General features: G+C 43.0%; 1 protein-coding gene across 3 annotated transcripts in view; it reads right to left on the reverse strand.

Annotated features, from left to right (window-relative positions):
- The window catches only part of PDE4B (phosphodiesterase 4B), a 227243-nt gene that overhangs the window by 37223 nt on the left and 162861 nt on the right, over positions 1–27159 (reverse strand). For all 3 annotated transcript variants that reach the window (XM_044441195.1, XM_044441215.1, XM_044441204.1), the window contains one exon: positions 11238–11350. In XM_044441195.1, the coding sequence (XP_044297130.1) occupies positions 11238–11350 (113 nt within the window). The remainder of the gene's footprint in view (positions 1–11237; positions 11351–27159) is intronic.

Here is a 27159-nt window from a genome sequence, read left to right on the forward strand (position 1 = left end):
AGCCTAGCAGTTTTGCAGCCAGTTGGCAACCCTATTTTAACATGGAAGTCATGCATTATGCTGAAATTAGAGAGAATGGATGAAGAAAGTTTGTATGAAGAAGGATTGTGAAAGGATAGACACATACAATCACACAGCTCGCCTGCAATATACTTCATATTACATTTACTTGCCTTACATCGACAGTTCCAACATTACTGGATGGAATGTTTCTTAGTAATTCACACTGATCATGATGGTCTAAACAGAAATTTCTTTTTCTAGTATTTCAGTGCTTACATTCACTAACATGCCTTAGTGTATATTTACCACCTATTCCATATAAGACTATCTTAAAAACTGTTTGATAATTATGGAACAGTTCTGATAACTGATTATACATTCTTGCCTTTTGTAGCTTTTCCTGCTTGCTTAGGCACAAGCCCTTAACCACAGTAAAAGCAGGTTGCTTACCTGTAACTGATGTTCTTCTGCAGTCACACATATGGGTGCTGCACCTGCGCAGTGCCTTTGGCCGGAAGATTACAAGCTAATGGTTTTTGGCGGGAAAAGCTCCGCTCCCCCTCCCCCATGGCCTATAAAGAGCGGAGCGTCCACCATTTTGTTCAGTCTTTGACGACCGAACGTACGCCCCATGTGGAAAAAATATCCCTACTATAAACGATATCGGTACCAAGAAAAAATGGAAACATTTGGTACTGAAGAAAATGTCCACTCACTGACACCGAGCAGGGCCGGCGGGTGGGTTGTGTGACTGCACAGATGGTCACTCAAAGAACATCAGTTACAGGTAAGCAACCTGCTTTTCTTCGTCGTGGCCTCTGTGCATCACACATATGGGTAGATTAACAAGCTTACCATAATGGAGGAGGGGAGGTGTCCTCAACGAAGAACAGATGAAAGAACGGCTCTGCCAAAGGAGCAATCTTGTCGAGCCCGAACGTCTAAACGCTAATGTTTGGCGAAAATGCAAGGGTTCGCCCAAGTAGCAGATCGACATACATCATCAATCAGGACTCCCGATGTGAAGGCAGATGAGGCAGCAATAGCCCTAGTTGAATGACTTCGAGGAGTTGTGGGTAAGTCAATCTTAGCCAGTTGATAAGATAAAGTGATAGTATGGACTATCCACTTAGAAAGTCTCTGTGGAGTGACTGGAGCGCCTTGATCTTTGGTAGAATATTTAACGAATAGTCTATTTGAGCACCGAACAGATTCCGTCCTAGATCTGTAGAAGGCTAAGCAGTGCCAAGTGTCAAGTGAGTGCAACGATCTTTCTAACGGAGTCGACGGAGACAGAAAAAAGGCAGGTAAGATAATATCTTGTCGCATATGAAAAGGTGTGGACACCTTAGGAAGAAAAGATGGATCGAGCCGCAGGACAACCTTTTCTCTGTGAAAATTTAGGTAAGGAGGGTCTATGCGGAGAGCGCAGAGCTCACTGGCCCTTCAGGCCGAGGTAACCGCCGCTAGAAACGCTGTCTTCCATGAAACAAGACGTAAATCGACTGTTGCCAATGGTTCGAAAGGAGCTCTTGTAAGCACTTGGAAAACAACAGAGAGACTCCAGGTAGGCATTACTGGCCTGATTGATGGATTGAGATTATAAAGACCCTTAAGAAACCTCTTAATAGTAGGTTGAGAGAAGATGGGTGATCCGTCCACCATGCCACGATGATAGATAATTGCCGCCGTATACACTTTAATTGAAGATTGTATCAGTCCAGAGTGGTGCAGTTCTAATAGGAACTGAAGAATTTGATGTATCGATGATGTAAATGGAGAGAACGAACGAGACTTGGCAAAGGTGGAAAATCATCTCCATTTATTAACGTAGGACTTCCGCGTAGATGGCTTTAAAGCGGAATCAAGGCTGTGTTGAATATCTGGATGAAAGGTTGTCGGATTCGATGGAACAATCCTCAGATCCGACAGTGCTGGAGGATCAAAAGAGGAAGCAGCACCGACCCCAGCAGATTCGAAGGCCCTGAACGCAGTGGATTCGAAGGCAGGATTCGAACCACTTGAAGTTGCCGTCAATACAGACGGAGCAAAGTTAGCTATCGGATTCGCCACGCTGTTAGGTTCTGGATGGCAAAGTGTACCGTCCTGTTGGGTTATGAGGTACGGAAGCAGTGGAAGATGAAGGTATTCCCCGTGAGAGATGTCGAGAAGTGTGGCAAACCAATGTTGGCGTGGCCACCAAGGGGTAATTAGTATCCCTGTGGCCCGATCGTATACTATCTTTGCTAGCACTCTCATCACAAGAGGAATCAGCGGGAACGCGTAAAAGTTCAGGTTGTTCCATGGGATCATGAAGGTGTCCCCTAGGGATCCGTACCCAATTCCCACTCTCGAACAGAAAGCATTGCACACCTTGTTCTGTTGGGTGGCGAACAAGTTCACGTCGGGGAACCCCCAGCGATGAAAAAGATTGTTGCGCGTCTGAACATCTAGCTCCCATTCATGAGAGATGAACATACGCCTGCTGAGGAGGTCCGCTTCCACATTGTCCGTACCAGCCAAATGGACTGCCATTAGTGTAATGTCTCTCGAAATGCACCAGTCCCAAATCTGCATAGAAAGTCTGGCCAGAGTCGGGGACTTGGTTCCACCTTGTTTGTTCAGATAAAAGACGGTGGCTATGTTGTCCTACATTATCTGAACGACCCGGTGTTGGAGAACATCCTCGAAAGAACGCAGGGCTTTGAATACCGCCAACAGCTCCAGGAAGTTGATATGATTCGTGGATTCCCGATGAGTCCACGTGCCCTGGGTATATAGGCCGGAGCATACCTCTCCCCACCCCAGAAGAGACGCGTCGGTACCGAGGGTTATCGATGGGCATCGGGGCCTGAAGGGAATCCCAACAGTCAGATTGGCTGGGACTGACCACCATAGTAGAGAATGGAGCACTGAGGATGGGATTCGAAGCAACTTCGATGGTGGGTCTCTCTGTGGGTGGAACATCTTGTTGAGAAATAGTTGTAAAGGACAAAGTCGAAGTCTGGCGTGTGGCACCACAGCAACGGAGGAAGCCATATGTCCCAGAAGCCTCTGGATGGACTTCACTGGAACCGTCCCATCTCGTCACATTCGATAGATGTGGCAAGCGAGAGTCTATTGTCTGTCCTGAGGAAGGAAGGCTTTTTCCAGTGTCGAATCCAAATGGGCTCCGATGAATGTAAGCATCTGCATCGGAAGAAGAGGAGATTTCTCAGTATTAATTCATAGGCCCAGATCGTCTAATAAGGCACAGGTTGTACGGATGGATGTGAGGAGTCCTTCCCTAGACCGGGACACCAGAAGCCAATCATCAAGGTAAGGGTACACTTGTATGCCTTGGAGGCATAGGAAAGCGCAGACAGGGGCCATGCATTTGGTGAACACTCTCGGAGTGGTGGCCAGGCCAAAGGGTAGAACCGTAAATTCGTATAAATCAGGTGCAACAGCAAAGCGAAGGAAACGCCTATAACTGGAGTGAATCGAAATGTGGAAATAGGCGTCCTTCAAATCCAATGGGGCGAACCAATCCTCTTTCCTTAGCAGCGGCAAAATATTTTGAAGAGTGGTCATTCGAAATTTTTTTGTACCGATGAATTGATTCAGATTACGTAAGTCCAAAATCGGACGTAGGTCACCATCCCGTTTCGGGACTGTAAAATATCTGGAGTAGAATCCGTGGAGTTCGTCAGGTGGAGTTACTTGACGAATCGCTCCTTTCCAAAAAAGTTGTTGTATTTCATCAAGCAATACCGGCGAGCATGATGTAAACCGGATCAGACTCGATGTAGGAATGATGTCGAATTCTATCCAATAGCCGTGCTGTATGATGGATAATACCCACCGGTCAGATGTGATGGACTCCCAAATGGGGAGTCGGCTTCTCAGCCAATCCCCAGATGAGAGGGAGGTGGGTATGGAAGGGGTCAGAGGAATGGTTTGCCAGTCCCATCAACGCTGCCTCCTATCTCTGTCATAATGGTGACGGCCCTGTTGATAACGTTGCTGGAGCTGTTGATGGCAGCATTGCTGCGGCTGGTGCTGGGGCTGTTGCCTAGGCTGATAAGTTTGTCTATAGGATGGATGGGTCCATGCCCACTTTCGCCTAGGTTGAGTCTGAAGCTCCATCCGCCGGGCCATCATGTGGGACTCGTGGAGTTTTTTCAGCTTGTGGTCAGTCCTGGGCATTTCCGTCAAAGGGCATTTCCTCAATTCACCGCTTAGTTTCCTTCGGGAAGTTGGAACTCCTTAACCAGGCATGTCTGCGGAGAGAGATGGCACCAACCAAGGTTCTTGAGTCAGTGTCCACATGACGCCTGGCTGTGGACAACTGCTGGACGGCGACCTGCATCGCCTCCTTTATCAGCACCTTCACCAGATCACCCTGGTGGTCCGGGAGGGTAGAGACGACGTTGTGGAGGCGTTGCATTATGAAGTATTGGTACCTTGCCAACGTCACCTCATAGTTGGAAATACGCAGCCCCAGGCCTGAGGCTGCGTAGACTCTCCTGGCCAGGGAGTCGCTCTTACGTCCCTCTTTGTCCCTTGGTGTGGTGTGGCCTCTCGCCTCTCTACCATGGGAGGACTCCACCACAACCGAGTTCAGCTTGGGGTGCCAGAGGAGGAAGGGAATGTCCTCCTCCCGAACCCGGTACATGGATTCGTACCTCTGAGACGTGGGTTGAGGGTGAGAAGGCAAGTCCCAGGGTTGCGTCATCGCCTGTCGTAAGGTGGTACTCAACGGCAGGACGATTGAGGTGGACTGCTCCCCGCGGACGACATTGTAAAACTTGTCCATAGTAGGTCCCAGACGCTGGACGGCATCGATGTCAAGGGACTGGACAAGCCGGAACATCAGCTCCACGAAGGAGACATGGGACTCGTCTGGAGACGCAGGGCCCTGGGAGGTCACAGCGACGTCAGGAGAGGTTGAATTGACCTCCAAATCGTTGGAGTCCACACCATAATACGGAGGAGCCGAAGACGAGGACTCCACCGGAGAGACGGACCAGCTACTTTCATCCCGAGGAGGCATCGGGGATGCGCGCCTTGGACCCAAGAACAGTGGACAGTCACGGGAAGGTGGTGAAGACCGACCGCTAGGTACGGGATAGCGCCTGACAGATTGTGGATCATCCCAGGTTTGATAGTAGGAGCGGTGCCTCGGATCGCTGTTCCATCGAGTGACTCCTTCGGCTCCTAGGCGGGGACATCTCCACATCTGCCTCCATTGTGGCTGAGGGCATAGGTGTGGGCGACCTAGCCCTGGGGGGAGAATCTTGAATTTCCCCATCAGAAATTGACCCCCGCTGAAGAGTTGGAAGTGGCTCAGCAGAAAGGTCAGCCACACATTGAGGGGACCCTTGAGGGGTGACCCTCATAGCCACCTGGAGCACCAGATTGGGTGGAGTCGGTACAGTGACTGCCACCAGTACCGAGGGGGCCGTCGAACTCGAATCACGGTGTCCAGGGCGCTCTGGGTTCTTCAACTTCTGCGCCAGTTTCAGAGGCTTCTCCTTCCTGGCTTTCTTTGTTGATTTGTCAGATTCAGCATGCTTATGCTACTCGCACTTTTTCTTTGGAGAAGCAGGTGGAGCCCCCATGGTAGACGCGCCTTCATCCGAAGGGCATGAGGGCGGAACCACCATAGCAGAGCCAGACTTTGGAGCAACGATGAGTGGGTCGGACTGCATGAGAGTCCGATCCCACAGGAGCCTCCGCAGGCGATTCTCACGGTTTTTCCTGGCCTGCTTAGAGAAGGCCAGGCAGTGAGAGCATTTGTCAGTCCTATGCCTCTCTCCCAAGCAGAGGAGGCATAGGTCATGCGGGTCAGTCGGAGACATCTTCAACCCGCATTCCACGCATTTGCAGAAAGACGCTCACTGCGCCATCGTAAGAAAAGAAATAGAGGACAGTGCAGAGGGTAAGCATATATTTTTGTTTGTTTTTTTTAGTAGAAGATCAAAAGGGAAGGTAGAACGATAGAGAACTATGAAACTAACAAGAACTATAAGAACTAGCAAGAACTAACAGGGGTATAACAACTGGGAGAATAATCAAGAACAAGAACAAGCTAGACGAGCAACAGTTAGAGCGATAGCGAAAGCGGCACGAGGCACAGCGAACGGCGGTTGCAAAGACTGAACAAAATGGTGGACGCTTTGCTCTTTATAGGCCATGAGGGAGGGGGAGAGGAGCTTTTCTCGCCAAAAACCGTTAGCTTGTAATCTTCCGGCCAAAGGCACTGCGCAGGCGCAGCACCTATATGTGTGATGCACAGAGGCCACGACGAAGAAGGACAGCTGAGCAACTTGTGTGTCAAAAAACAGAAGATTGTACATCTGTGGGAAAACCCTTGATTTTTAACTTCACTTTAAAAAGTGAGGGCAGGATGGGAGAGAACAGAGGCAGCAGGTTTTCTAGCAGCCTGCCCGACTGCTTATCCAAGTCTTTGGAGACATGTGTATTTTGTAATGTATATTAAACAATGGAAGTTACAGTAAACTAAAAAGCAAGAACAGTCTGGCAAACCTTAAGGGAAAGATCACGTACCAAGTGAGCAGGACGCACTGCAAGCCACCCACCCCCACATGCACGCACACACCCTTGCCCAATATGAACATTGTGCAATAAGGCACATAGACAGCTGGCAGGCAGCCAGGAGTTACCTCCAGAAGAAGACATTTGTGTCTTCTTGTTTAGTTTATTTGGCCTCCTCAAACTGAGGCATGGCCTTGTGCATCTTACACGACTGAAACCTCTGTTGAAATACTGTGCACTGCAATAGATTTTAGTTTACAGATAATGGAGACAATAGTCTACTATGAAAATGCTAACAAAGGAGAGATGAGTCACAAGAAAACATTTTGGCATGTGCCAATGTGGTGAAAGGCTGCAAACCCTCTGAACGCTTTAAATGGTTCTGAAACACCATCCTGGTGTGCTTGTGCAGACCACTGCTCAGCTTACTTCAGTGATGTCATTATAAATGACATCACCATAAATGAAAGAGATGAAGTTATAAGTGAAGACAAAGGAAGAAACATAAATTTTCCAGTCATAGGAGCAAAACAGGATGCACTAACTTATTTCCTAGGTAAAGACTAAATACATTAAGAACTTCAGCAAGCTGTGCTGAGAACCTACTTCCTTGGCTAGGTGACATAAAGAGGTACTGAAATCATTTCTGATCTCTCTTTTTTATAGTTTTTGACTTTTTTATAAAAAATAAGATGATTGTGGTATGCAGTTTTATAGGAGAACATAGAAAAACATGAAGTGTGGAAATCTGTGTTAAAATATCGAAGACATGAATATACTGGGACTTATTATTTGGTGCCTTCTTTTGTTAGGGTCCTGTATTACATGAGATGGGGTTGCCACCATGCTCATTTCAGACTGCATATTGTTATTTTTCAAATGCATTTGTGCTACACACTTAATGTCTATTGTATAATAATTAAACAGACATACATATGCTGCATGCCAAAGCTACAAATTCTTTAAAAATAAATATCCATTTGACTTAGGTTGAATATATGCTTGTGTGTATGCATGTGTATACAGTCCTTTTGTTAAAGTGAGTTCCAAAAAGCGATGCCACCATATAAAATGAATGAGCTTCTAATTTCCTGGCTTTGTGGACCATGAGCCAATGTGAGATTGTCTTAAGCTAGCAGGTCTTTTCAGTGCACAAGTGCACATGCAGGTGTGCACACACACATTCTCTACTTGTACTCAGATCTAAAATGGTAACCCCAACAAATGCTCTAGAAATATATTGCATTTTACAATTTAATCCTGAATATATTCAGGATTTGGACTTAAAACTATGCTGAAAGTTTTCATTATAAGTCATCAGGATGGGACTTTGAGGCAAAAGTTTAGGGCATGGGTCCTCAAACTACGGCCCGCGGGTCGGATCCGGCCCACCATGGCCATCCATCCGGCCCATGCCGCCATTTGCTGCCCGCGCATGTGCTTGCTGCACAGGCGGGGAGGTGGTGACTTGCTCACTCGGAGATGGTCTCCAAGCAAGCAAGCAAGCTGCTGCCGCTGCCTGCCTCTCATACGAGCACTCACCACTGCCTCACAGCATGGGTGGGGAAGTGGTGGCTCGCTTGTTTGGAGATGGTCTCCGAGTAAGCAAGCCACTGCCACCTGCCTGCCGTAAATGCGCACTCACCACTGCCTCACAGCACGGGCGGGGAGGCGGTGGCTTGCTCACTCGGAGACGGTTTTAGACTCGCTGGGAGATCTCCGAGCGAGAGAACCACTGCCGCGCACCCGATGCCACCTCATGCACACCCGACGTCACCTCACCGGCCCGTGCCCACAGGCACCCCCACCTCCCCAGCCTATGATGGTCACCGCAGCCTTTCAACTGGTCCCCTATTCAAAAAGTTTGAGGACCCCTGGTCTAGGGACTCACTCAATCAAATAAGTAGAATAGCCTCCAAATGCCAATGGGATGGCTTGACCTGTTTTGAAGTAAATTAAGAAATATACATTGCCAGCTAAAGAGGGAACCCCTGGCCCTGAAACCATTAAGTCCTAAAGTCTAAAGTTACCTAATTGCACCAAAACACAAGAAATGTATCTTGAACCAATCGTCAACACCATAAGTTGAGCTCGTGCATCTGCATTGCTAACTCACCCACCTATAAATCTCAGAGATTAAATTTCTCATATTCCTGAATAATGAAGTAACTTAAGAAATATCTGCAACTTCTGGAAACAGAATACTTCCACTCAGGGCTCTTTTGCCCATCATCGAATGATCAAGAATATAGTTTGTTACCAATTTTGAATAAAGACACTGGAGATTAATCTTCCTCTCTTTTGTTGATTGTTTTTGCAATGCTGTACTTTTGAAACTACCATCTGTCAGGAAGGAGACAGGAAATTTGAGTCACACTTAAAACAGTTGTGCCATGCCCACTATGATTCTCAAATGACGTAGTTTTGGCTTCTGTGGCACAAGGCCAGAAACTTAGCAATAGGAGAGGTTAGGAAGATAGTTCACTGTTTATTCAGCTCTTGCACTTGGGATCATGCTGGGACTATTTGCTTTTTTCTTTCCCTGCTGCTTCTCTTTCTGTCCTTCTTTACTGATGTGGAGCTAGAAACTTCCTGTTTTCAAAATATTAGAATGTTTTGCTATTACAAAATCTCTGTGCAAAAGCATTTGACAGAAGGAAGGCAGATTATTCAGATACTTCACAGATGTGGAAACTCAACAATAACTTCATTAACAAACATCTTTTAAGAGACTTCTTAATAACCTCCAAAAGCTCAATTCATTCTTTACTTTCAGCTGCAAGTGTCAAGCTGCATGGCTCTCCTCCAACTAATATTCCAGTCCTGAAGAGCCATAAGGATACACCTTTTATTATAACCTAACAGGAAAAACAGGCAAACTATAATAAAAATGAGAGGGGAAATGCCTTTTTCACAGGAAGGTCATGTTTCTACATTAATTTCCTCCTACATTTTGTTTCACAGCTAAGAACTGAGAGAGACTCTGAAGCCTGGGTAAATACTGAAATGATGCAATACTCAGTTTTATTCTATTCACATAATTGCTGATCCTTTATATAGAACATTTACTGTGCAAAACATTGTATAATCAGTATCCCTTACAACAACCTTGTGAGGCTGATTATCAATTCCTAAGTTAACAACAGGGAGCAAAGTGCAAGGCAGTGACCTGCCCAAAATTAAAGGATTTATCAGTGGCAAGTTGGTTTGTGAATGCTGTTTTTTGACTATTTTGACAAATTCAAACATATTTGGAACAAGTTACACCTTCAAATGCAACTGTGACAAAGAAGACCTAGCACTGGATTTTGTAGCACATGGAGTTGAAAATGGGATATTAAGAAGGATTAATAAGAAGTGTTGAAAAGAATGTGTGAAAGTTGATACCTTTCCAGATGGGACCAAAATCAGCTTGCTGATCAGAAAATTCCATGTAAAGGTATACATAACTGCACCTGGAGAAAGTAATATATGCTAATACATATGTCACAGCGCAGTTGATTAAAGAAGGGTGTATAATGTCCCTGTATTACCAATGTAGAAGAACTCACTGGGCTGCCTAGAAAAACATGAGCTACAGATTAAGTGGCTGGGAACACAGCTGCCTCAAGGAAGAAGGTGTACCTTTTGTTCATAAGTATTCAGGCCACTAGCCAATTCAGGAATGGCCTGAAGTAACATAGAAATAGATAAAAGTAAAGACAGGCTAAACCTTAGTTTTTGCACTATAGAAGGAAAAGTTCATTTCTAAGTCTTTTAAGGTTAGGCACAATAAGATATTTCTTTAGAGGAAATATAATGATTAATCCCAACTTGAGTGTATCTAATAGAGATCAGTGCAACTTTCCAAGTCAATTGAGCTGATTATAAGTAGAACACTAGTTTTCCACGAACTTTTCAGCATCCCCTTTTACTCCATTTAAAAATACCCCAATGTTTATGTGGGATAATATGTAGCATGCTCTCATTACATATGCATCTATTGTTATATAAACAATGAAAGCTTTTCTTTCATAATGAACTATACAGTAACTTAAAATAAAGTCAGTATGCCATATATACTGAGTGATGAGTGACAATTGCAATTTGTAGTAATCAGCATCACAAGCAATTAATTTACTGAAAACATTTCCAAAACTTGCACGATACTGTAGAAAGTAGTATCGTACTACCATCAGAATAGATCTACTTTAATATTGCTGCTTTAATATTTCTAACTCCCATCATTCTTTTCACTGCTCTATTGCTGCATAGTTAAAGAATAATCTAATAAATCATTCTGGAATCATTCATAAATACATACAAGAATATCCTTTCAGAATTTACACACTGTCTAGGTATTATAATGTGACATATGCTTACTCAGCAAGCAACTTTCTTGTACAATTATGGTCTGCTTGAGGACCTACAAAGTTTAATATCACTTGTTTGCACTGTTGTTGTTTTTGCAACAATGTAATTATCAAAGCTAACAATATTTGGTGCAGGGCTGGTGCTGGCTGGGGTGGAAGCACTCATCAACTTCCTTTAACTTTATTTAAATTAAGTCAGCTGTGAATCTGCTGGCAGACATAACTGCATATATAAAAACCTTTTAAATTGTTTACACAATATCATTTTTTAAATTTTGAGTACTATTTGATATTCTCTATATTATTTATCATTAGTTATCTTTAAAAATGTATTTCTCTTACCTTATTTGATGCCATCTCACTAACAGATCGGTAGGTCTGAATAGTTTCAAGTTGGTCTAAACACCAGTCCAATTCTTCCAAAGTTTCCATGGCTAATTTTTGATAAGATTCTTCTGCAAATAAACACATAGACATGTAGTTAGGCTTGAGCGACTGCAGACTTTCCATGGTGGTATTGCTGACACAGTTTGGACCAACAGTGCTGTAGGTACTACAGTGCTCTTTCATCATGAGTTCTGCAGACTCCTGTTCCACTCTCCAGTAGAACAAATCAATGCACGTCTCGCCTTTGAATGGCTGCTGTGGTTTCGTGGTGTGTGTGTGTTCTTTCTTTTTTGTTCTTGGTGTTTTTGAAGAAGCCGTGTCAGCAATACATCAACAAACTTCCTCTAGAAAGGGTGTAGGGGGAGGGACACTTTCTGCATTTATATGCACTCACAGAGAAAGCAGTAATTCACAAGCAAAGGGGCTTTTCTCTCATCTTAAACAGTCATCCTGACATTTCTTGTACATAGTGATGACATTTTTATAAGAACTTTAAATTCTCACCAAGTGAAATCAGGCAATCAAATTGTATCTGCCCTTGTTTCCTTAAAAATGACTCCTATTAAAAAGCAAAGAAAGAAATAATTGGAAGCAAGTCTGTAAGCTTTCTGAACTACTCCAGGTTTGATCAGCTTTCCAACTCCAAAGATATTCGTTGCATATAGCCAAGGATTATGCTGCATGAAATTGATGTGTATTAAATTGAGCGTTCAGTGAAATGTGTCTTCTATAATTTTCTATAAAGGACCTGGACAGACTATGGAAGTTGGTCGGGGACAACAGGATGGCATGTCTTGCACTTGGGGCATAGGAATGGGTGTCTTAAGTACAGGTTAGGGGACAAATGGCTGGAGAACAGCACTTGTGAAAAGGATCTCGGGGTGCTAGTCAACTACAGGCTAAACGTGAGTCAGCAGTGTGATGTGGCTGTCAAGAGGGTGAACCCTTGGATGCATAGCCAGAAGCATGGCTTCTAGATTGAGAGAGGTATTACTGCCAATCTATACGACTCTGGTGCCCCTGCAGCTGGAGTATTCTGTTCAGTTCTGGGCCCCTCGTTACAAGAGGGACATTGCAAGGTTGGAATCAGTGCAGTAAAGGGCCACTAGGATGGTGGCTGCTTTGCAGGGTAAGCCATATGAAGAGAGACTGAAGGAGCTGGGTCTTTTCTGCCTTGAGGAGACTCAGAGGGGGCCTGTTAGCAACATACAGTTATGTGAGGGGGTACCACACAGATGTGGGACGTGAACTTTTTTCCTCTGCAGTGCAGGGCAGGATGTGTTCCAAAAGAGCTAAGTTCAGGGAACCAAGATTCAGGGTAGATGCCAGGAAGTACTTCCTGATGGTTAGGACCCTAAGGGTATGGAATGGGCCCTGCTTGAGGTTGTGATGATGTTCATGAATAGGCTGGACATGCACATGGTAGGGATGTCATGAGTAGAGCCGGCTGGAGCTGGGGTCAGACTAGATGGCCCAGGAGACCCCTTCTGACTCACTCTGTTTCGATGTTTCTGTGTGCCTAACTGGACATAAATAAACAGAAGTAGTAAAAATATTGGTTATTTTTAATGGACAAAAAGGAAATCCTTCTTTCAAATTAACATTTTCCTTTAATTCATGCCAATGTCAAAAGGAAATTCTGAAGTGGATTTCAAGTTGGAGTACAAAATTACTATAGGTTTTGCTAGCTTCCTTTTCTTGTCTTTTCTTTGCACATTTGATTAGGGTAGCCTAACTTTCTCAAAAGTTCTCACTGAAGATACATTGACTTTACTTCTGAGCAAGGATGTTTGGGACTGTGCTATAACTAGCCCTGAAGGAACACACACAGAATAAAAGTTAACAAGAATCTCACAGTCAGCCATAAAATTGCTATTTACATAACAACTAGTTATATTGTATAACAGTGGTATATACATGATCATTGGTATGAAAATTGCATTCATTCTTATGATTTTTGTTGTTCAATCTCAAAGTCGTGCCTGAGTCTTTGCGACCCCATGGACAACATTCCTCCAGATTCTCCTGTCCTCCACCATCCCTCAGAGTCCACCCAAGCCCAAACCCACTGCCCCAGTGACCCCATCTAGCCACCTCAAACTCTGCTGTCTCCTTCTCCTTTTGCCTTCAATCATTCCCAGCATCAGGGTCTTTTCCAATGAGTCCTTCCTTCTCACTGGGTGGCCAAAGTATTTGAGCTTCAGCCTCAGTATCTGTCCTTCTGAAGAGCAATCGGTTGATTTCCTTTAGGACTGACTGATTTGATCTCTTTGCAGTCGAAGGGGCTCTCAGGAGTCTTCTCCAACAACACAATTCAAAAGCATAAATTCTTCAGCACTCAGCCTTATGGTCTAACTCTCACAGCCATACATCACAACTAGGAAAACCATAGCTTTGTATGAACTTTTGTCAGCAGGGTGATGTCTCTGATTTTTAGTATGCTGTCTAGATTTTCCCTAGCTTTCCTCCCATGGAGCAAGTGTCTTTTAATTTCTTGGCAGTGACCTTGGAGCCCAAGAAAATAAAATCTGTAACTACTTCCATTTCTTCCCCATCTATTTGGCAGGAAGTGATAGGACTGGATGCCATGATCTTAGTTTTCTTAATGCTGGGTTTCAAGCCAACATTTACACTCTCCTCTTTCACCCTCATCAAGAGACTTTTTAGTTCCTCTTCACTTTCTGCCGTTAGAGTGGTATTGTTTGCATATCTGAGGTTGTTGATATTTCTCCCAGCAATCTTAATTCTGGTTTGTGGTTCATCGAGCTCCACCTTCCGTATGATTATGCATATTTTAATGGACTGAAATAACTCACATTCTAATTTGCCACCTCATTCACCGGTCAGTTTTAGGAGGTAGGACAAAAGTATCCAGGTGTGCTGACATTGGTGAAAGTATGGTAGGGATTACTTTTTTCTCTTTTTTTCTAACAATGTGTGCATTTTTGCCATGCTTATAGTAACAGTGCCAATAGAATTCTCCTCAGAGACTGACAATTGGCTCTAGTACTGTTATAGGTGGCACAAAAAAATAAAAAAGCAAATGAGCAACACTGACTCAGCATCATGTTAAATGCAACCTCTCTAGAATCACTCTCTTTTGAGACAGAGTGTGGACTGCCAAAATACCCCCCTCTTTCACTTGTGCAATATATTTAAAAGGTATGCTTCTCGTGAGCTGGAATTAATAGACTGGTCTTGTTTATGTAACATTAGCAACATACCTGTTTATATTTTACAGGTTTTCACAGTGTGTGCACATACATTTTTCACTTCTGTTTCAACAGCCCTTTTTCTCTTCCTCCCAAAAAAATAAAGGGGTGGGTAGGGTTAAGTAAAATGCCAATGCACACCTATGAAAAGATATGTATGTGTATATGTATGTGTACGTAAATTAGCCCTGAATGACTTCTGTTCAGGTCTAAAACTCTGAGAAGGAAGAATGTTAATGCTCTCTGCCCAACATATTCCACCCATAAGCCGGGGAAGGAATGCCTTTCCTCCCAGTGCTTTGCTGACTGCAGCAAAGGTCATAAAAATCCTGTCTTCAACCCTCCCCCCGATATACACCAGTTATCTGGCAGTATCTTAGAGTGCATTTACAGTTTTACCTTTCTTTAGCTAGATATTTCTGTTGGTCCATAATTGCTCATATTTTTAGTTTAGAATGGATTTTTTTTCTTAGAAACCCCAGGTTAAAAGAAATGCTTCTTCAAACTGTTGAACGTCCTGCAGTGTGACTAGCCAGTGCACTGCACACCCAAGCAAAGCTGACAGTGAGGTTAATTGTTATCACCTGCCCTAACTGGTTCATACTAATATTCTCTGTAGGTAAGCGTAATAAGACTACTTTTTATTCTTCTTTTGTGGTACCAGGCAAATAGTTCCAGCATTATTTGAATGTATGGATATATAAAGATAGCTCTAATCTTGGATAAACTATTCCTTATCAGTAATTACTGATATAATAGTATCCACAAAAAGAGTATTTGTGGTTCTCAAGGCATTTAAACAGTTGCAAACTAAACAGTTGCAAAGAGAAATCCCAGAAATAAGTAGACTTTATTAGGAGTCATGGCATTTTGGCAAGGCTGTGCTCTATGTGAAAAGAAGATTTCACAAGCTTAAGAAAGACAGCTTTCTTAAAAGAAAGGATTTCCTCCACAAGGATTAACAATTTAACATTTAGGTGTTTCCTATAATCACTGAAAAAGGAAACGTGGTTAGTTTGTCCATGGCTGAGGACCAGTTCTTTAAAAATAGGTGCAATTTAGAGATGCTTCTAGGGATGGTTCTGATGGTAGCAATCGTACACATGTTGGAATTCAATTTCAAAATTACAAGAATGAGAACAAAATTAAAGTTCTATGAACCAGGTAGTAATACTAGTTCCTGATCACCTTTGTAGCCAAGCTATGCTGCCTCTCCCTTAATCTCTTGCACACACGGTCAGTTTCAGTGTTAGGCATGGACATGATTGGACACCTTCTGAGGGCCCGCAACCAAGCAGGCTGTGAAAATTGCTGCTGGACTTGTTCTTTGCTTCACCTTTGCAACTTGTGTGTTCACTTCTCTCACTCTCTCTCTCTGGCCCACTCAATGACAGAGGTGAAGATAAATAGCAGTAGATGTCATTACTACTTGCTCACTGGTCCTATACTTGCCAAGCAAGAACTCATAACAATGATGAGAAAGAGGATGAGGAAGAATGACAGCTGGTGCCAATGGGTGAAAAGGTATATTCACCAAGGAAAGGGTCCATTGAAAACTTCTCGCCCAAGATACCTTGCCCTCGGAAACATAAAGCTGGCACTGTGAACACATCCATTCACACAAATACTAGGTTCAGTCTAGATTCAGGCACACAAAGACTAGGCTCACATCATGGCACAGTGTGGGTTATTTAACCTATGATGAGCTGTAGCACCCACAGACATCAGGTAGTAAATGCAACACCTGCTGGGGATTGTGATATATGCATGAGTATTATGAAAATTCAGTATTGGAATTCTATTATTTGCAAACTTCTTCAACATAACTACTTCTAAGCAGATCATAGAATCATAGAACAGAAGAGTTGAAAGGGGCCATGAAGGCCATCAAGACCAACCCCCTGCTGTTGCAGGACACCATGTTACACCATTCCACTCAGATGGCTGTCCAGTTGTTGTTTTTTTGAATGTCTCCAGGGTGGGAGAGCCCACCACCTCTCTAGGCAGCAGGTTCCACTGTTGTATTGATGTGTCAGTGAGGAAGCTTTTCCTGATGTCCAGCCTGAATCTGGGTTGTCGCAACTTGAATTGATTATTCCATGTCCTACATTCTGGCATTAGCAAGAAGAGTTCTTGACCTTCTTCTTTGTGACAGCCTTTGAGGTACTTATAAAGGGATACCCTCAGTCTTTTCTCAAGGCTGAACATGCCAGATTATCCCAGTCTATCCTCATAGGGCAGTGTTTCCAAACCCTGCATCATTTTTGTCACCCTCCACTGGACCCTTTCTAATTTACCTGCATCTTTCTTAAATGTTGGTGAGCTTGGAGTCAGGAACCAGATGCTTATGTCAATTTACATTTGTAAAAAAAAACAAACAGCTTTTTTTTATATGGGCTCACAATTCTGTAGTGTGGCAATTCTCAAACTATTCCATCCTTTATGGACTTTGTAAAAATTACTGGAGGTCTCAGCATACCACCACCCCACCCCCCAAAAGTTCCACAGATCAAACACATAACTGTCTATATTCAGGTTACTATCATTTTCAAACACCATCTTAGTGTTCTCTGGATTAGTCTTCTTTTTTCTGGAGAAAGGAAAGTTCAAAAATATCATTTAAGCAATTGTTTAGATTTCTGATATTGTAAAATCCACAAATACAGGTATTCAGCCTTCAGCTGAGATGAAGAATCTGTGGCCCTCTGGATGCTATCCAATTGGCATTAGCACAAGCCACTATCATCAATGATTAGGGATCATGAGAGTTGTAATCTCACAACATCTGGAGGAGCAAGATTCTTCATTCCTTGCCTCCAGTTTTGAAAAAAAGATGGGAAAACTCTTGTAAAGTATCATTTGATGTATTCCAGGATTCTAAAGAGTGACGCGATATCCCTATATTGCCATTGCTTTCATCAGGCTATGTGAGATAATAGACATTCCCATAGCTCTCATTCTACACTGTATTTTAAATAAGTAATCTACCAACTAATCCTTCCTGAATATAGTTACAAGGTGCTTTGCCTAAAACATGACAAAATTTCAGCCTCCTGACTTTTACAGGTATTTCTTTCACTTTTCCCTAGAAACCAAAACATATCCAAGACTATTGCTTTATGCAGTATAGTAGTATAGTAGCAGTACAGAGTGAAATGGAATATATAAAAACAAAGTTAAAAAGTCAAATTGTTAAAATCCTTGGAAAATAAAAAGGTCTTTACCTGGTGCTGAAAAGAAGACAAAGTAGGTACTAGGCACACCTCTCTGGTAAGTTTATTCTAAAGTCATGGTGCTACAACCAAAAAGGCCCTTCTACTTGTGGTCACCTACCTCACTTCCTTTGGAAAGGGCTCCCAGAGAAGGATCCTGAAGATGACTTCAGGGTCTAGGTAGGTGCATATGAGAGGAGGTGATCCTTCAGATAAGCTGATTCCAAGCCATTTAGGGATTTGAATGCTAGTACTACCACTCTGAATTGGGACTGGAGTTAAACTGGCAGCTAGTTTAGCCAGAAGAGGTCTAGCATAATGTGTTCTTGTGAGCCAGGTCCATTAACAGTCTTGCTGCCCTGTATTAGATCAGCTGAAGTTTCTGGGCTATTTTCAAAGGCAGTCCCATGTACAGTCATTACAGTAATCCAAACAAGAGGTTACTAGAGCATGGAAAACTGTAGCTAGACTCCCTCTGTCCAGGTAGGGTTGTCACTGGTATATCAGCTTAAGCTGATAAAAGGTTCTTCATGCCACTGAGTACCCTGGTTCCTCAAGTGACAACTCTGCATCCAGCACCCCCAAACTACAAACTTTGTCTTTTAGAGCAACCATCAATCTGGTGGCCTTTAGAAGCATTTGACCACAACTCCCAGAATTCCTATACAGCAGGGCCATTGACTGGGAATTCTGGGTGTTGCAGTCCAAATGTGTCTGGAAGGCACAGGGTTGGGGAAGGCTATTTTAGAGGGATTGCAACAACACCCAGAACAAGCTGGATATTACCCAACTGGGCAGATGAACCACCCATTAACAGTACTTCTGTCCTGTATAGACGGAGTCTCAGTTAATCCATCACCATGTTCAGAAACGGATCTAGAGCTGCCACTGTCTCACTTGGGTTTGATTTAAAAAAGAGAGAGAGAGAGCTTCATGTCATCCACATATTGGTGGTACCTCTGCCCATACCTCTGGATAACCTCCCAGTAGTTTTATGTAGATGCTAAATAGCATACAACACTGATTCTCAACCTCAGCTATACATATTCCCAGGGGTACAAATGAGGACATTTAGGGGTATGTGGGGAAAAAAAGAGTAATGGTGGAAAGAACAGCAACTATATTAATTACAAACATTTTCCTAACATGAAGAGTCCAATTTATGGAAATGGACAGCCAAGGGGTACATAAGTGAAAAAAAGGTTGGGAAACAGTGGCGTAGAGATAGGACCTTGGAGTATCACATGGAATAGCTGCCATGACACAGAACAATAATCCCCCAGCAAAACCTTCTGGAATTGGCTGGTCAAGGAGGAGCAGAACCACTGCAATGCAGTGCCTCCTACCCCTAGCCCAGCAAATCTATCCAGATACCATGGCTGATAGCATGGTTTAATCAGGACTATCTAAATAACAGATCAGGTCTGCAAGGATAGCCTCAGACTGCATATACTTCAAATATAGCAGTTCCTGAGCATAATCTGACCAATGCTTTTCCACCACAAAGAATCATATATGGCAGTGGTGGTGAACCTATGGTATGAGTGCGACAGCGGGCACACAGAGCCCTCTCTGTTGGCATGTGAGGCAAGTTGCCCCAGCATCGTCCCAGCAGCCGACCAATGGATAACAGCGCACAAAGGGGCCATGCACATGCTCAGAAAGTAGTAGTGGTGCCAGGCGATGACATCACGTGCCGCAACTCATTAGCGGTTTGTTATCTGAGCTTTTGCATGGCTGGTCAGTGCACTGCCAAGGAGATTGCTTGGACTGGCTGTGAGTTGTTTTTTCTAAACTAAAACCTCAGTTTTCAGGTTTTATTGTAGTGTTGGCACTTTGGGTTTTGGGTTGCTGTTTGGGCACTCGGTCTCTAAAAGATTTGCCATCACTGATATATAGCCTTTATATAATCAACAGGAGTCTAGTGGCAGCGTTCTGAGGTCTTGGGAATCAGCTATTCAATTCTTTCTATTCTGTCTGCTATTAGAATACACAAATATGCAACAAAGAAAGTGGTCTGTATTACTTTTCTTTAAGTCACAATCTTTTGTTCTCTCCTTTATAACTAAGCCTGTTTTATTTCTATATTATAAAGTGCTAAGTTCATTTTGAAATTTAATATTGAAATATGTACTGGTTCACTAGGGATGTCTCTCAATATTATATGTATGGTTAGAACTGAAATACAGACAAATAGTCATTTCCTCTCTGATTCATAAGTGCTTATAATAATTCAACTACACTGAAAAACTGAAAAAAGTCGAGCCATTAAAATGATTGTACACTGAATCACCCATTTACTCATGGACTGGCAACATATGTGCAAGCCTTCCTTCTCATTCAATGCTTTGAGATTGTCTCTTTCCACTCTTGCTGCTTCTGCTTCTGTGCATGCACTGACTGCAATATTTCTAGTATGCTGGGAAATCCCATTCCCTGATTATTCATATGATATCACTGCTAAGTGACATTTGACAAAAATGTTTCTTGAACTTGCTACTCCTATTAGGTGCTGCCACATTTCTTTCTGATTTGTGGCAGCCTCAGTACTTTATTTAATACATTTAGGGATCATGTTCCACAGATGGGATGCAACCACAGAGAAGGGCTTTCTACTAATTGCCACCCCCTTATTTTTTTAGGGCATGGTCCTTCGAGGAGGACCTCCATAGAAGATCTTCAGGACTGGTATTTGCCATATTTGGTTCCCAAGTTGGCAGAACCTATTGCCAGAATGAGGACTAGGCTGTGGTAGTAATGCTTTACAGGAAAAATGAACTTATATACCCCTTTGCAATCTTTCCTTACTTTCTTATCATTTGGGATGAAATGTTTTTAATCCTTCTATCAATCCACATAAGGGAGGGAAGGAGGGAGGGAGGGAGAATACCTATTTTAAGTCTCAAAAATAGTTTAAACAGGCAAACAAACAAATGCATTATATGCAATGAAATCAATAGACCAAGACAAGGGCATAATTGTGTTTGCCAAGATGAGGCCAGACATGGACAAGTATTTATTTTTATGTCTTTTATTTCTTACTAGGGATGCAGGAAAAATTCCTAGTCTTGTGTAGAAAATCCACCAGATTCCCTTGTTTCAGTTCCCCATACTCTATTTTCTAGCAGCCCAGAGCCGAAGTTCCTAGTGAGTGCACCTGGGGTTTATTTATTCATTTATTACAAACATTTATATCCCGTCCTTCCCCAGAAGCGCTTAGGATGGCTTACATAATATAAAATTCTGAAATACAATATTAAAACTACAATTATTAAAACATTTAAAATTGAACATTATAAACTAAAAAAAGGAAAATAAAATAGAAAGTGTGACTGTAAAACAAAAACAACAAATTTTAAAATGTCTAAATCCTTAATTGTTAAAATGATAGTTAAATAAAAAGGTCTTTACCTGGCACCAGAAGGAGTATAACGTCGGCCCCAGGCGGACCTCTCTGGGGACCACATTTCCTAGTCTGGGCGCCACTGCGGAGAAGGCTCTCCTCCAGGTAGACACCCTCTGTACTTTCTTCAAGAAGGGTTCCCAGAGCAAGGCCTCCCCTGCTGACCTTAAGGGGCATATAGGGAAGGAGAGATCCTTCAGGAATCCTGGTCCCAAGCCGTTTAGGGCTTTATACCAGCACCTTGAATTGGGCCCAGACTTCAATTGGGAGCCAGTGTAGCTGATAGAGGACTGACGTTATATAACGACTGGCCCCCAACAGCAACCTGGCAGCTCTATTTTGTACCACTTGAAGTATCCAGACTGTTTTCAAGGGTAGCCCCATGTAGAGTGCATTACACTAATCCAACCAGGAAGTTACCAGGGCATGTATCACAGTTGCAAGAGAGTGCTCATCCAGGTAAGGACACAGCTGATGGACCAGTTGAAGCTGGAGGAAGGAGCTCCTTGCTTGGATTTCCAGGGGCAGCTCTGGGTCAAGGAGCACTCACAAGCTGCGGACCCTATCCTTTCATTTACCTGGAAAACTGAGCCGCCAACCAAAAGAACCTCTGTCTTATCTGGATTGAGTCTATTGGCCCTCATCTAGCCCATTACCTCGGCCAGGTACTGGTTCAGGACAGCCACTGCCTCACCTGGGTTAGATGTAAAGGAGAGGTAGATGACTCCGCATACTGATGACTCCATAGCCCAAACCTCCTGATGACCTCTCCCAGCAGTTTCACGTAGATGTTGAAGAGGGGGCAAAATAGAGCCCTGTGGAACTCCATGGCATAGCTGCCATGGCGCAGAGCTATAGTCCCCCAGCTCCACCTTCTGGAATTGACCGGCCAGATAGGAGTGGAACCACTGCCAAGCAATGCCTCCAACTCCTAACCCAGCCAGCCTATCCAGAAGGATACCATGGACAATGGTATCGAAAGCCACTGAGAGGTCCAGGAGAACCAACAAGGACACACTCCCCCTGCCCCTCTCCCTGCATAGGTCATCGTACAGGGCGACCAAGGCAGATTCAGTACCATAACTGGGTCTGAAATTGGTCTAAAATGGGTCCAGATAATCTGTTTCACCCAAGAGTGCCTGGAGTTGTCTCGCCACCACCCACTCCAACATCTTGGACAAAAATGGGATATTGGCCACCGGTCTGTAACTGGCGGTTACAGGGATGCCTTCTTCAGGATGGGTCTGATCACTGCCTCCTTTAAAGAGGCAGGGACCCAGCCCTCCTTCACTGAGGCGTTGTTGACCTCCTGGCCAGTTACAGACCTGTGGCCAACATCCCATTTGAAGAGGGACCCAGGGACCAATCCCATGACTGGCTCTTGTTAAGTAGCCACAGGGTGCTCGCTAGGGACTGAGCCAGCAGCAACAAGCAGGGAAGAAGGTGGGACACCAGGAATGATGTTGGTGAAAGCTGCTGGTTTTGTAACTTGGGGTCTGTGAATGTTTATGGTTTTCCTCTTGGTTTGGCTTGCTTTGCAGGACTAGTCTTGCCAAGCATAACAGGAAGTCTATGCATTCTGGAAGGATGGACTCCAGAAGGATTTGGTCCAACCCTATTTCTTAGATACCATATTGTGATATGCAACTATGTTCAATGAATATTCTTCCATATGTATTTCTGCACAGAGGCATGCTTGCAATTTCATCAGTGTATTTTATGCATATAAGTAAAATAGATAGCACATAGTGGTAGCAATGATATCAAGGCCTAAAACAAGAAGAGTGTTAGTTGTGGGAGGCTCTCTGCTGTGTGGATGGAAACGCATCTATGTTGTGAAGGCCTATGGATTCATCAGATATGCTGTCTCCCAAGGCTCATAAAGTCCATTGATACATATCCCTCCCTTCTTATACATGTGGGAACAAATAGCACTGCCAAATGGACCTTTGAAAATATCATGTCATTCTTTGAAGCTTTAGGTAAGAAGCTGTTTACAGAGATATTAATTCCCTAGAGATATTCATGGCTTTTCATTCCACAGTGTCAGCTTGAGTGTACCCAAGCCAGTGTGTTTCAGGGCACATGTAGTACCTCAAGGATGAAGCAGAACCACAACAAAACAGTTTCTGGGAAGGGCAGAAGCAGGGATGCCCAGATGACTTCTCTCTACTTCTCTGTTGTTGTTGTGTTAAAGTTTGAAATCTTGTTTTCATTCTTAACTTCCTAATCCATGAGGTAACACTGATCCTAACATCAACTAATAATGATGGAGATGGACCTATGCTAGAGAGTCAGTGTTTGAGTGTGCTGCTGGAGTGGCAGGGGCGGGGGTGTTACCACCGCAGTCACTTTCTTAGTAGGCCTCAAGGGTTGTTTGTACAGCCATTTTCTTTTCCTCTGTATAAATGGCTTTGTAGCAACTGAGGGCCTGGTTACAAGGACAAATGCTAAAGGAGAACTAGATCATGCTCATAACAACAGATGGGGAAATGATGCTGAATTGACAGCACAGAGAGAGAGAGAGAGAATGAACCAAAACCTGTCTGTGTAGAATTTGGCAGGCTTGATTCCCTCCAAAGTGGCCAACAGGCCTGCAAATATTACCCAGGTCTACAAACAGAAAAAGAAAGTTCTGATTATTTTCTCTGTTTTGTTTTAGATTTGGTTTTGTTTGGAATTGTAGCATTATGGTTTATTGTAAATTACCAGAGCAACTCAGATGTATGTTCAGAAAAAGAACAAACAAAAAGTACAAATGATAAACAGTATAATGCACAAAATGTTTCATATTCATGATCTTGTATAATCTATGTAAGAATGATATTGAGCTAGCTTAACTGTATAAGACACTGATTTAAAAGAATGTTCTAATCTGTTTTAAGAACTATTTCTTTGGTTTGTTCTTTATAATATGGTATACCTACACAAGTGCATACAGATTCTCTCTCTCTTTAGCACCTGTAGTTACTTTATTATTACTGCATTATTACTATTACAACAATGCTGTATTGTGTTTAAGATGTTTCAATGAATATGGAAGTGTTTCTTAAGTGTTTTAGATGCACAGCAAGGTAAAATATATACATATCCCAAGACAAACATTTGGCTTACTCATGACCCAACTTACATACAAATTTGACTTAAGGGCATTCTCAGGAACAGAATTTGTCTGTAACCCAGGGACTACCTGTATAGGAAGAAGGTTTTTTGGTGCTCCTTGCTCTCAGCAGGAAGTGCAACACCACTTCTCCTGCCTGCTGCCTCTGCTCTGTTCCCACATATTTCCAGGGAGAATAATAGTGCCAGGCTTGGGGCCAACTGTGTTGAGAAATTTGTTTTTCTAAATTGCAATCGAGGGGCGGCATAGAAATGTTATAATAATAATAATAATAATAATAATAATAATAATAATAATAATAATAATAACAGCACAGCTCTGTTTAAATAAATTGTGGTTCAAGTAAAGGACTTCAATGCATCACTGGGAGAAGTGTAGATGGGGACATCATGAAGAGGTTTACCACTCTTCCACCCCCACACAAACAACCCACCACCACCACCTTTTTTTCTGTTAAAGTTGGCTCTTGAGACTTAAGAGACTTGGGAAGAGACTTGAGATTTGACTCGAAAATTTCTTGCAATGACTTGAGACTTGACTTGGACTTGAAAGTAAAGACTTGACTTGACACATGAAATAAAGGACTTGAACACATCACTGGTGCTTGGAGAAAATGAGGATGAAACTTTTAAAAGCAAATTGCCAATGTTTCAAGGAGGCATGATGTAGAAGTTATGGAGGATTTAAATTTCCTCAGTATCTGTTAGGAAACAAATTCTGCCAAACATGGCCCCTCCCAGAGATTCCTAATGTGTGTTGTTGATCATTTCCTCTGACAGAAAGTGGAGGAAGGAACTAGAGAAATGGCTATCTTTGTCTTGCTCCTAACCAACAGTTATGACCTAGTAGACAAAGTGGCAGCTACTGGAACTCTGGGAGAAAGTGACCATGCCACATTTCAGTTCTTGATTCTAAAGGAAGCAAAAACCAAGTGTAGCCAAACACGTATTCTAAATTTTAGGAACAGTGATTCAATAAACTCAGAACTCATGGTAAGTAAAATTCCATGGCAAGTGACTCTAATGAGAAAGGGAGTCCAAGATGGGAGAGATTTTTTTTTTAAAGGAACATTCTAAATGCACGGTTACAATCAATTCCAACAAGGAAAAAAGGTAGAAAACAACAGAAGTAACCAATGTGGATGCTGAGGATCTTGTAGAGAAGCCTGTAGCAGGCTTCTACACACACTGCTTCCCCCACATGCATTGCCCTCTAATGCTTCCCATAGCTCTTCCCTAGCTGTAGGCCACCATCACCACCATCTCTGTGGGCCCCATTTGATGTTAAGTGCATACATACAAAATTATCCTCGAACTTAACACCGTCTTCAACAGAGCATGAGAAAGAAGGGACAGTATTGGGGAAGAGATGCAATGTGTAACATATTATAATGTCAAAGAGATGCAATGGAGAATGGAGCCCCTGCACTGTAGAAGTTGAAACTTTGGTACATATGATTAAGGAAAGGGGGGAAATTTCACTTGGTCTGCATTTGTAAGTAAACTAATCCAATTTTCACTTCCTGGACTAATGTGCAAATCTTGGCACAGTTATCCTTTGAATTTTGTAATGCACCTCTCAGCTCAAAAAACTGTATATAGAATATGTATATTAGGCAAAGCTATGTACAAAACTGAGTATAGTTGGGAAAACATATACAAAAATAAATTCATATAAGGCCAGTGTGGCACAGTGGTTAGTAAACAAAATAAATAACCACTCAGAACAGGCTGGTCTGTCTATTGACCAACTTTGTCTTGTTTGCACTGACTCTCAGTTTGTTTTCCCACAACCTAACTTTCACCTTGTTCAGACAACAATTCAGGGTTGCCTCAGCCTCTCTGATATCAGTTTAAACAGAAAATGCTGATTATTACCAGCAAAGCAATAAGCATAAAACCTTACACTCTGGATTAGCTACAGGATATTGGGGACAAATCTGAGCCCCGAGGAACCTGTAGGCCTGCAGTTCACAACTTTTTTTAATTTGAGTGCTGTATACCCTTGCAGGGATTGTTTGTGATGAACGTGATGATTTATGTAATTGGGAAGGAACTTCAGGTCCAAACACTCCTCCCTTCATGTACTCACTTGTATAAGACCAGAATTCCTAGTGGGGAACTTTGGCTTAATGCTGCTTTTCTTACCAGGTTATTAAACCAGATCCTGCCTTAACTGACAATCCAGACTTCCCCATTTCTGATCTAACATGAAACTATGGGTTAAAATTAAGCATTTCAGCGCCCAAGCTGCCAGGCAAGAGATGGAGGAAAATACAGTCCTAATGCCAATTTCTGGCTAACTACCCCATGGTTCATCAATTTGGCAACGTTACAACTGAAACGAGCCATTACCTTACTACAGTGGGAAGGGACATGTGCACTTCTTCCCCTACAAGCCTAAGTTGATTTCTCGTGAACTGGCCATAGTTCACTCTGCCCTATTTGACTATTTTATTCTTGTCCTGTCACCTGTCAGCTACTGAAAGAACACAATAGCATTCAATGCCTTAACAATTCTCGGCAATTTCAGAAGCAGTTTGTGGCATAATATATTATATATATGATATACTGTTGTTTCAACAAACAAATGTAACAAAGGACAGGTTGAAGGCTCCTTGGCTGCGGGATGGTTAACACTTGATACAGGCCAGGCTGCTCCAGCCAAGTGGTGATTCAAGGAAAGCAAGGCGCCAAGGCCATGGGAGGGCTTAATAGGGCCTGGAATGCAAAAAGCCCAAAGAGACTGTAAATTACTTCCAAGGGCAGGACCATTCATACTCCCTTCCAAGGGAGGAGATTTCAGGACTAAAGGGTATCCAATTCTCACCTGGATAATGTCAGATGTCACCCATGAGTCTTTTGTTTGATCTAATTGGGATAAAAGCTGGGAGCTGGGTTGGATCATGGTTCCTCTCCCAGGAGAGGTT

The sequence above is a fragment of the Varanus komodoensis genome, unplaced genomic scaffold (assembly GCF_004798865.1).
Source record: "Varanus komodoensis strain SLA01 unplaced genomic scaffold, ASM479886v1 scaffold1, whole genome shotgun sequence".
Taxonomy (NCBI): Eukaryota; Metazoa; Chordata; class Lepidosauria; order Squamata; family Varanidae; genus Varanus; species Varanus komodoensis.